Source organism: Tarenaya hassleriana, unplaced genomic scaffold, assembly GCF_000463585.1.
Source record: "Tarenaya hassleriana unplaced genomic scaffold, ASM46358v1 Cleome45, whole genome shotgun sequence".
Lineage (NCBI taxonomy): Eukaryota > Viridiplantae > Streptophyta > Magnoliopsida > Brassicales > Cleomaceae > Tarenaya > Tarenaya hassleriana.
In genome coordinates this window covers 565082-576539 of record NW_010967219.1, presented here as the reverse complement: position 1 = coordinate 576539, position 11458 = coordinate 565082, and the positions used below count along the sequence as shown (strand labels likewise).

General features: G+C 38.8%; 1 protein-coding gene across 2 annotated transcripts; it reads left to right on the top strand.

Annotated features, from left to right (window-relative positions):
- The first annotated feature begins 759 nt into the window (after nucleotides 1–759).
- LOC104825382 (RNA polymerase sigma factor sigB-like) lies at nucleotides 760–4751 on the top strand. Of its 2 annotated transcripts, none has more exons than XM_010557706.2 (6): nucleotides 760–947; nucleotides 1764–1945; nucleotides 2862–3455; nucleotides 3594–3965; nucleotides 4046–4246; nucleotides 4351–4751. In XM_010557706.2, the coding sequence occupies exons 1-6, from the start codon at nucleotides 869–871 to the stop codon at nucleotides 4630–4632; spliced, it is 1710 nt and encodes a 569-aa protein (XP_010556008.1). In that variant the 5' UTR covers nucleotides 760–868; the 3' UTR covers nucleotides 4633–4751. The 2 variants fall into 2 exon arrangements, with proteins under 2 accessions (XP_010556008.1, XP_010556010.1); XM_010557708.1 differs by lacking the exon at nucleotides 760–947 and adding an exon at nucleotides 1565–1665.
- Nucleotides 4752–11458: the final 6707 nt, after the last annotated feature.

The following is an 11458-nucleotide window of genomic DNA, read 5'->3' as shown; positions in this document are numbered from 1 at the left end:
TGAATGCCATCGAAGGACAGTTACCTTTGGCTGAGCATAGGATGTGCACACGACATGTATTTGCGAATGCGAATTGGAAGAAACAATTCAAGGACCTCGAACTGAAATTCTGTTTTGAAAGGCTACCAAGAGCTACCTAGAAAGTGAGTTTCGTCAATATGTACATGATATCCGAATGTATAACCCTTTGGTTTATGATGGTTTTATAAGGGCCCAACCGAAGAAATGGTATCGTACATTTTTTAATCCGGACACTAAATGTCATAAGATTAAGTTATCAACATTTAAAACATATCAAGTCCGGATGACGAGGATAAAATCCATTAAATCATATTAAAAATTAAATTTTTGTTGTGAAATAATAAAACTAAAAATACAAAAAGGATATAAGAGAGAATTTTTATTTGTTGTTATTCTTTTGTTGTTTTTGGTGTGTAAAAATGAAATTACAAATGTCTATTTATGTAATTACAAAAATATAAAACGATATTTGTGAATTGAATAACGAAAAAAGTTACACAAATAATAATTATATACATTCATATTCTCATACTTTTGTTTCTTAATATTTTGTACCATTTTACAAATTTAAAAATTTTAATGGGTTTTACCGTTTTAGCAATTTATTTGGGCTTAAAAAATAATAATCCGTCGGCCCAATTAACTCAAGGGAAACCCCAGAAGCAGTTTTGTAACGTTGTTATGTCTTGTTTGTCTATCTGCCTCAAAGGCTAAAACCTTTATCCTTTTCCGCTTCATTCGCCATCACCAGTTCTCTCTCTCTCTCTCTCTCTCTCTCTCTCTCTCTCTCTCTCTCTCTCTCGCTTCAATGGTGGGAAGTTGAATTCAAATTTAGCTAAGTACGAGTATGTCTTCCTGTCTTCTTCCTAAGTTCAAGTGTCCACCTGGTTCCTTCCCTATTCAGTTCAGAACCTCTCACTACCACTGTATCTCTCTCTCTCCCTCTCTCTCTCTCTCTCTGTAATTAGTTGTATATCTTTTATATACGCATGTGCAGTGTTACGTTGAAGTTTGAATGTGGTTTTATATCTTCGCCTCTGCCTTTGCCTTCTGCTGTCATGATTCGCTTCGCAATGGCCTCAAGTCAATGTGATCCCAAATGGGTGTATTTGATCTTCCCCGAATCTTGGATTAGGGCTGAACTGATTTTAATGCCCGAAATTCATTTGATACTAGTAGAAACTTGTTGATATTTTCCGTGTGTCTTGAGATCAAATTAGTGCAATCGGTGAAGATCAAATTCGTTTGATCTTCCTCGGCTTCTGAAATTGTTCTTCTTATGGATTTGAGTTCAAATTAGTGCAATGGGTGAAGAGAGGTGTGTGATGAAACAAATAATGTTTTTTGGGTAATTGAGTGTCTGGACCAAGCCCCCTCGGGTTCGGGACAGTGATTTGGAACATATATAACCCTCTCTAAACTTAAGTTGCGGACTCGGGACGGGACAGACGCTTTGTGTACCCGTTTCACCTATTGAATTGCCCAAATTTGGGTATGTAACAGATAATGTTGCTAGGTATTTTGAATATATCCTTTTTGGCAGTGAGTATTCATTCATTATAAGAGATAGCCCCTAACATAGGCTTTGCACTTGATTCATTATAAGAGATCTTCCTCGACATGTCTTGCGCTGTTACAGTCAAGGTTCTCGTCCTAATCCCAAAAGGCTTCTTTTGTCTTTCCAGTCTTTTATTGACTGATAAATTGGTTGTGCCAATTTTGTTTTTGTTGGATTCGTGCAGCAAAACAGTACAAGGGTCGTGTCGTTTTCCAATCGCGCTGCGCGGTTTCCACTGCATCGGCGTCAGCCACTTCTGTTCTCGACGTGGAGAAGCTGCGACTACCCTCTTTCACCACCGACTCAGATTCTCTAATGCCAGGCAATCAATGGACTTATACAGGAATCGCTGCTCCCCAAACTGAGGTGAGAGATGTCCTTTTATTTGTTTTCGAAATCTCTAATCTGCCCATAGGTGAAAGCACATTTTGGTTTCATGAGTTTCTAGGCAAACCAAGTAAGTATAGGTAGAGACCAATGGCGATATATTTCTCGTTGTAACTTGCTAGACTAACGGTAGAATAGTTCAATAGCTGATACCTTGGTTGCATTGTTCGTATAGATGTCAAAATGAGTCGGATTATATGGGTCGATCTAATCCAATTATATACTCAAATGGGTTAACCCATTTGATTTATCTTTTAAAATGGGTTAAATGGTTCAACCGTTACATATTTTTAACTAAAATTGTTATATATAGATGTATAAATATTAATATATGTATAGATATATTATATAATATATACACATATATACACATATATACACGTATATATGCACATATATATGTATGTATGCATATATATACACACATGTATATGTCTACGAATCAAAAAATCGGGTGCCAAATCGGAAAATTTAGTACCGTTTCTGAAACAAACTGGAAAACTCAGTGATGTTTCCGAAACGAGTCGAACCGGTACTGTTTTCGAACCGAACCCCTGTCGAAACATTTCCGAAATTTTCCTTGGTGTCAGCTCCCAATACCGCTCGTGTGCGAAAATCAAATTTTCTCTAAAACTCTGAATATCTTTATTGATGAAACAAGAGCTCCCTATATGGTAATAAAAATGAAATCTAATAAATCTTAAGATATTATCAAATATCCCTAATATTGTCTTAATATTTTCTAAATAATAATAGAATGTAAAATATTATAAAACTCCGAAATTCCCAATTTATAAAATAAAGAAACCACCTTCTCATAAAATCCTAAAAAATGACGTATTTCTACCAATTCATTGGAGAGATAAACAGAAGAATTGTTGATTTGTATGTACAGGCAAAATGTTCAGAAGCTTTAGGCTCTGAAACGCTTCTCCCCAGCGATGAAGTAGTAGTGGCAGCGGCGGCGGCTGAAGCAATTACTCTTGCCAGAGCTGCCGTGGAATTCGCGAGAGATGCTGTGACCATTTATAACGGCTGCGATACAAAGTTGCTGGTGTCATCAACAGCTGAGAAGCGCTCCAAGTGGGACCAGTTTACGGAAAAGGAACGTTCTGGCATATTGGGGCATCTAGTGGTTTCCGAGACTGGAATTGTGGTCGATCGGTGTACCGCTCATGGCTCTGGCGGAGATCCATGCGATGATTCCGGACCAGCAAGCCAAGAGCTCGAGCTCCTGGATGAGCAACTCTCCACAAGTGTAGCAGTGAGGTCTACACGCCAGATTGAAAGGAAAGCTCGACGAGCAAGAGGGCTTGAGAAAGCTATGTCAAGCGTTGTGTCTGTGAAGAATGGTGCAGGCGGTAGAAGAAAACGCGTTTCTTCACAGGATGTTGACCATGCTGATCCTTTGCGATACTTAAGGGGGACAACGAACAGTTCCGGGCTTCTCACTGCAAGAGAAGAACAAGAGTTGTCCGAAGGAATACAGGTTTGTCACTGATAAAGGTGGCGTCTATGGCGGGATTTTTCGGGCTCTTGAAAATATTGCATGACTTGTTCTTGACATTTTCCTCTATTTTCATTCCTTGAGGCTACTTGCTCACAAGATCTTGTCTGTCTCGTTTAGGACCTTCTGAAGCTGGAAAGACTTCGAGAAGAGCTTGTTGAGCGTTGCGGGGGTCAGCCAACTTTTGCACAGTGGGCTTCGGCTGCTGGGGTCGATCAGAAAACCCTAAGGAAGCGTATAAACCACGGAACAATTTGTAAAGACAAAATGATTACGAGCAACATACGCCTCGTTATTTCGATCGCTAAGAATTATCAAGGAGCTGGTATGAACCTCCAGGACCTTGTCCAAGAAGGATGTAGAGGGCTTGTGAGGGGAGCCGAGAAGTTTGATGCTACGAAAGGTTTCAAATTCTCTACTTATGCGCATTGGTGGATCAAGCAAGCAGTTAGAAAGTCTCTTTCCGATCAATCCAGGACGATTAGATTACCCGTAAGTCATTCCAAATCAGACAAAGATCAAACCGAATCAGCATGTTTTCGTATCTTAATATCTTTTGGAACGACCCGCAGTTTCACATGGTGGAGGCAACGTATCGGGTGAAGGAAGCTAGAAAGCAGTTCTACAGTGAAAATGGTAGGCAACCAGATAATGAAGAAGTCGCAGAGGCAGCAGGGGTCTCGATGAAGAGGCTCACGGCTGTTCTACTATCTCCTAAAGCCCCGATGTCGCTTGATCAGAAAATCGGAATCAACCAGAACCTCAAACCCTCGGTTTGTCCATCTTCTTTCTCTTCCATCGATCATCTTTTAACGATCTGCTTGCCAAAAGGGTTCTGCCGTTTTCTTGAGAGTTGGGATCGGATGGTATTACACAGGAAGTGATAGCGGATCCTGAGGCGGAAACGTCGGAAGACATTCTGATAAAGCAGTTCATGAGGAAGGACTTGGAGATGGTGTTGGACACGTTGAGTCAGCGGGAGAAGCAGGTGATACGCTGGAGGTTCGGGATGGAAGACGGGAGGATGAAGACATTGCAAGAGATCGGGGAGGCCATTGGCGTCAGCCGTGAAAGGATCAGGCAGATCGAGTCTTCGGCTTTCCGTAAACTCAAGAACAAGAAGAGAACTGCCCATTTGCAGCAGTACTTGGTCGCGTAACCTACTGCGCCTGTTTTGCTCTTCCTTTTCCGCTTCATCATTTTAATTATTTTGAAATGTTAAGAGGAATGACTTGTGAATAGAGTTTTGAGAAATTAATTTCGAAGCACCAATTTTTTTTTTATAAAAGAAATCTGTATATTGATGTACAACTAGAACTGCAGTTTTCATGAGATCCACAATTACCAATATGTTGCATAAAATAATGTTTTTTAGGAAAAATCCAAAAAACTCACTGAAATTTCAAATAGCTATGAAATTCATATTAGAATTTTTCGATTTTCAAAAAATATAAATATTTAATATTTAAAAATAATTAACTTTTATTATTGAAAAAATAATAATTGGATACAAAACGATATATAATTGTTAACGGTAGATGATGTGGTATAACCGAATTTCCCACATAGAGTATAACGTTAACTGTCACAGAAATTAAAATTTAGTTATAACTATTTTTCAAAAATTAAGAAAAATAAATTAAAAATTAAAGGACAATAAATTTATAATATATATATATACATAATGTATATATACACATTCATGCAAATATTTACTTACTTTTCTATAGTTATACATACATACACATGCTTGACAACGTGTTTCCGAAAAAATATACCACTATAGAAGGTTCAAAACTAAAAACTATCTTTCTAAACACGGTATACTCTTAATGAAATAATTTTGCATTGCAAAACTTAAAACTATCATACTATATATTTAGGCTTTACCAAACTCAAAAACATTTGATTCTTGCGGGATTGGATCTGAATTTATTTGAACGAAATAAAATGGGTCTAGCTCATGAAAAGTCTCACCCATAAAAACTAAAAAGTTTTAGAAAATCTTAAATAAAATCTACATAATATTGAGTATTGATTGTTGATTGATATAAAAAATTAAATCAAAATAAAATTTGCAAAAAAAAAAAGAACAAATCAATCATTTATGATAGTTATTTGATATCAAGAATAACATCATAATCAAATCTGGTTTATTTCATCATTAGTATGTGATACTCTTCTATCTAGTATAAATAAAAGTATTAGATTAATTCATTTGACACACAGAACATAGAACAAAAAAAAAAAGAGTATTTATATAATTCTCTCTCTTCCCATATCTCTCTAAGTTCATTTGGTATTCAAGAAAGTTCCTTTCGAATACATGATCGTTTATATGTGAGAGATGATCGTGTTTCAATAACCTTGATAATCGAATTTAAATAAATTATGTTTCATAAATTTTTTTAAAAAAAAAACATTTTTTATCATAATACTTATCGAGATCATTAGATTTATCGGAAACGGTCTATCCTAACAAGATCAAATCAAATAAAATCTTATTATTTCGAATTGAAAATAATTTTTTATTTTGTTACAAAAGTTTTGATTTATATCTTTTGAAAAAGATGATCTAAGTGGGTTCTATATCACAATATAACAAAAAGAATTAATATAAAAGGACATCTTTATAGAAAAACAAGAGAGATCCACAAAAAAAAGCCACAAAAAGGCGGAACTTGGAGGTTGATGAGGAGTTTGGATGTGGCGCCATCCTCGGAATAAAAGAGAGAAAGAGAGAATGGAGAGATGAAGTGAGAGGCTTGAACTTGGAGTGAAGGAGCGAGTAAGCAGGATAAGGCAACGAAGGAATCTCATCCCAAACATAATTAGGGTTTCGAATCACAGTATTTCCATATTGGATAGGCAAAATTAGGGTTTATCCATTTCTGAAACGTCGAACACCGATTTTATCTTCATCGCTCCTTCTTCCCGACTTAACTCCATCATATGGGATCACCATCTTTGCGCACTAATGCCCAAGGGTTCTCTTATCCGCGTTACAAATCATCTGCACCTATTGCATGAGTTGCATGAGCTGTATTTAGTTTTCACCAAATTCAAGATTCTCCTATGAAATGCATGCATACCTTCCGCTCATAGGCTCTCCTTTCTAGTTGCCACGTCTTTATCGGAGGAGGAGGAGGATCAATATTGCTGGACAGTGGGTAACACCAGCAGATCTGTATTTCCTTCTTCTGAAGTATGAAAAGAATTGAGGGGTCCTGATTTGTTAGAAATTAATTAACACGAGTTCATGCATTTATTTTTCGGGTTTTTCATTTTGGAAAAATAAAACTAATGGAAAAAAAATAGGGAATAGTTGACGAGAGGATTTAGTGGTTGGAGAGAGAAGAGAGATTTTTTCAACTGATGCTCTTATTTATTGAGCTCATAATTCTTATTTATAATGAATGATAATAAACAAACCAAAACAAAAAATCTGGAAGATCATACTTAACTCTAGATATTCTAGAACTTATTCAAATTTGAAATTAAAAAAAAATCATAAATGACCAAATAAAAAAAACTCCCCACAAGGAACATGATTAACTCCAACATGATCAACGTAAGGTTTGGAGTAAGATAATCTCGTGTAAATATCATACGCTAAAACATGCATTTCTTACTTAGATGTTTTTTCTTAATCGATGTCCTACTAAGGATCGTATAAGTCGATGGGGATTGGAGATTGATATGGAATGCGTGTTTTGTCATCGAACCATGGAGTCTGGGGACCATTTATTATTTGAGTGTGAGGTCCTGGAGGATGGGACGATATTTTGGCTTGAATACTCGGTGGGTGGGATTGGAGTATGTATTCTTTTGCAGATTCTGATCTACACGATTTGGACGTAGAGGAATTGCAGGATTCACAGTCGACAACACAAGGACACTTCCTTACTTCTCAGGGAGATCGACATATGGGTTTTTGGATAAAGATGGCGATGACTAGATTCTCTGACCGAGAACTGGCCAGCTCGTTCCTTTGTGACTGGTTCTCCAATGGGAGAAAGAACTAAAAATAGACATTTCCCTAATAGTGTTGGTCTCAAACTCTCTTAGTAGATTGAGGTTATTTTGGCCATATGGATTTATTTACCTTCCTTTGGAAAAATTCTAATTTGTTATGATTTTTTTTATAATCGATAAGTTAATGGTATTTTTGATCCAACTAAATCTCAAAGAGGATCGGAGAAGTATGGGTGAATCTCCTCTTTACGATTGAGTTTAAATCTAAGTAAAAATATGTTTTGTATATTCTTTTTGTTGGTTTAGTGTTCTATGATGTACTGTTTTGCGAGCTTTATTTTGATACATTTGATGTATTGACACTTTCTATGGATTATGGATGAGTGTTTTATTTATTACATGTTGTGCATAATTAATATGTTATGAAATCCATGTATCGTTATGAACAATATTAAACTCCCTAGTCATATGTCATTATGGGAATAATGATATACTAAGACTAGTATAATGTGTGATTGATGATCATATAGATGATCATAGGTATTGGATATGATCACAATCATAGGTATTCGTTGGATAACGGAATACTGGATTGACCCGCATGAGATTGTCACATGAACTAGGGGTATGACTTGAATCTGAAATGACGGTTCCATGATTGGATCGTAAGACCTGAGATATCTACGGAATCCAACATGAGGAGTTGCGTACTTTGAATACGTCAAATGTCCTGCTTAACAGGAGGACTATAAAGGCGTGTATCAGGTACGAAACGAATCATGTGCTGGATTGTAGATAGTCAAGACGAGATTTGTACCTCTCGTAAAAGAGAGAGATATCACTGGGCCTCTCGTGTGAGCGAGACTGTAGAAATGTGTGGCCGCACTATAGACAAAAGTCGTCTATTTCAAACAGTCGAACTCAGTGAACGAGAAAGCAGTCGAATCAGATAAGGTGGTATGTCCATGCCTTATGTTCGACACATGATATCGTGATACACAAGGATCATCAACCCGAATCATCAGTGACGTTCGTAAGATCACGAACAAACTCTATTCGAGATAGGTAGTCATAGTGTCTTTCTAGAGACCACCTATGACTTGTATAAACGAAATGGAGATTTCGGGTTATACTGCTATATCGGATGAGCCTACAGGGTCATACACAAGAAAGGACAAATGCGCGAGAAAAGACGAGAATTTCCCGAGCGAGCGGAGGCCAGACCGACCGGTCCAGATGTAGACTGATCGGTCTAGAGGTAACGTCCAAATGTTGGTCGGTCCGGAAATGGTTCCAGACCGATCGGTCCAAATCCCTAGACCGATCGGTTCACACGTAATAAGCTCCAGACCGATCGGTCCAGACGTCGGGATTTCCTAAACTCACTCAAATTAGGGTTTTAAGGGTAAAGAACTTTGGAGAACGCCTTCTAAGCTCTTTGGCACGACTTTCGGAATCTTTTGAGAGGTTTTGAGAGTGAAAAACCTAAGAGATTAATCCTTGAAACCCTTGCGCAAAGAGGAACGTGTTCTTCAGTCCTAGCAGACCAGTTCCAACCGTTGGAATCCTTTCCGCCGTGTGGATACGTGTAGAGGGCGAGGTATTCTTCCTGCCTTAAGTAATCGGACGAATTCTTCAGTTGATACAGGCCCCGGATCGATTGAGGTAAGTGTTCTAACGTTTCTGCAAGATCATGCATGCTAGGTTTTAGGGTTTCATCAAAAATTTTGTTTTACATCCGCTGCACAAACCCTAGAACCGATCTCTTAGGAATTAGATTCGCTCTAGAGATTTCAGAATCCCAACAGTGGTATCAGAGCCTGATTTCGCTGTATGATTTTGTTAGAACCCGATCACGCACATTATAGGATTTGAATCGTTTGAATCCGTATTTGATTTTTGGATGCTATGCATGAATTGATTGTAGATCTAGAGTAGATTACATGTTCTTTGTTGCATGGTGTGCAAGAGGTTCGAATTCTGAGTTCGCAGGCGAAAACCGGGTCGAATACGGGTCTGAAATGGGACTGAAACGACGAAAACGAGATCTGATCATGTTTTCGCCTGGACCATTTGGTCTGGTCCTCTGGACCGATCGGTCTAGGGTTTTGCAAGTTGGTTGGACCGACAGGTTTAGACTGAACGGTCCTCACTCGTGGACCGATCGGTCTGGACGAGCACTTTGTTTTGTTCGTTCTGTTTTGTCTTTTTCTGTAGGACATGGCGTCAACCGGTATCGTACCGAGTTTGACAATGCGATCAATCCTTGAGAAGAGTAAGCTGACCGGGACGAACTTCTTGGACTGGTATCGTAACTTGAGAATAGTTCTCAAGCACGATAAGAAGTCGTATGTCCTGGAAGAGGCTCTACCACCAGAGCCTGCGGCCAATGCCACGAGAGCCGTCAGGGATGCTTGGTTGAAGCATCAGACTGACGATATTGAGATCTCCTCTCTCATGTTGGGAAGTATGACCCCGAATCTGAAGAGACAGTTGATATTGAGATCTCATGTCTCATGTTGGGAAGCATGGCCCCGAATCCACAAAGACAGTTTGAGAGAAAGAGCGTGTTTGATATGATCAATCAACTCAAGACCATGTTTGAGGAGCTAGCGCGTACTGAAAAGTACAAGATGCTGAAAGCTCTAGTGAAGACGGAGATGCCGAGAGGCAGCTCTTCAACACTCACGTCCTCAACATGAGTGCTCATATTGAGGAACTTGAGCGTATGGGAGTGAAGCTCGATAGAGACTTGGCCGTGGACTTGATCCTGATGTCATTGCTCGAGGACTATAATCAGTTCGTGATGCAGTACCATATGCACGGGATGACTAAGAGCTTAGCCGAACTGCATGGGATGCTGAAATCGGCCGAGCAGGATATCGTGGTCCCTAAGACTGTGCTTGCTGTTGAGAAAAGCTCCAGCAAGAAGTGGCGGGGTAAAGCGAAAAAGAAGGCGGGCAAAAGGGCAAAAGTTGCCTCTACGCCTAAGCCTAAGCCCGATAAGGGTGACTGTCATTACTGCGGAGTGTCTGGACACTGGAAGCGTAATTGTCACCTTTACTTGGAAGATCTGAAGGGTAAGAAGCTTGTTGAAGCTTCTGCCTCAGGTATTCATGTTATAGAAGCTAACATCTGTACTAGATCTTCGCGGGTATTGGATACCGGAAGTGCCTCACACATTTGTGTAAATGTGCAGGGACTAAGAAGAAGTAGGATGTTAGCAAAGGGAGAAGCGGATTTGCGCGTCGAAAATGGAGCAAGAGTTGCTGCATTGTGTGTTGGCGTTTATGATTTGCATCTTCCTTCTGGACTTGTTTTAGAATTGAGTAATTGTTACTATGTGCCTGCGATTAGTAGAAACGTTATTTCTATTTCATATCTGGATTTGGATGGTTTTCGATTTGTGATTGAGAACTCGAGTTTGATGATTTATCGAGACAGTGTTTACTATGGTAATGGTTATCTTGTAAATGGTTTATACGTCTTGAATGATCAGCCTTCGAACTCGAAATCATCCATCTATAACGTGAGTACTAAATGGTTTAAACCGAACGACTTAAACCCGACCTTCCTCTGGCATTGTCGTCTAGGCCATATAAACGAGAAGCGCATTCAGAAGCTTCATCATGAAGGTCTTCTGGATTCATTTGACTTTGAGTCTCTTAAATCTTGCGAGTTTTGTTTGATGGGAAAGATTGACAAAGCATCCTTTCAAAGGAAAAGGACAGAGAACGACAGAGTTATTGGCTCTCATACATAGTGATGTATGCGGACCAGTGAGTTGTCTAGCTAGAGGAGGTTATCTGTATTTCGTTACGTTCATTGATGATTTCAGTCGATACGGTTATGTCTATTTGATGAGACATAAATCTGAAACGCTTGAAATGTTCAAGGCTTTCAGAAACGAAGTATAGAACCAGCTTGGCAAGACGATCAAGACACTTCGATCTGATCGTGGTGGCGAGTATATGAGCCAAGAGTTCTCTGATTATCTGGTTGATTGTGGA

Excerpts from the sequence above, each read along its gene's own strand:
- LOC104825382 (XM_010557706.2), top strand. The coding sequence starts at position 869 with ATGTCTTCCTGTCTTCTTCCTAAGTTCAAGTGTCCACCTGGTTCCTTC. Across the intron at positions 948-1,763 it reads CAGAACCTCTCACTACCACT|CAAAACAGTACAAGGGTCGT; the intron begins GTATCTCTCTCT and ends GGATTCGTGCAG. Across the intron at positions 4,247-4,350 it reads ACCAGAACCTCAAACCCTCG|GAAGTGATAGCGGATCCTGA; the intron begins GTTTGTCCATCT and ends GGTATTACACAG.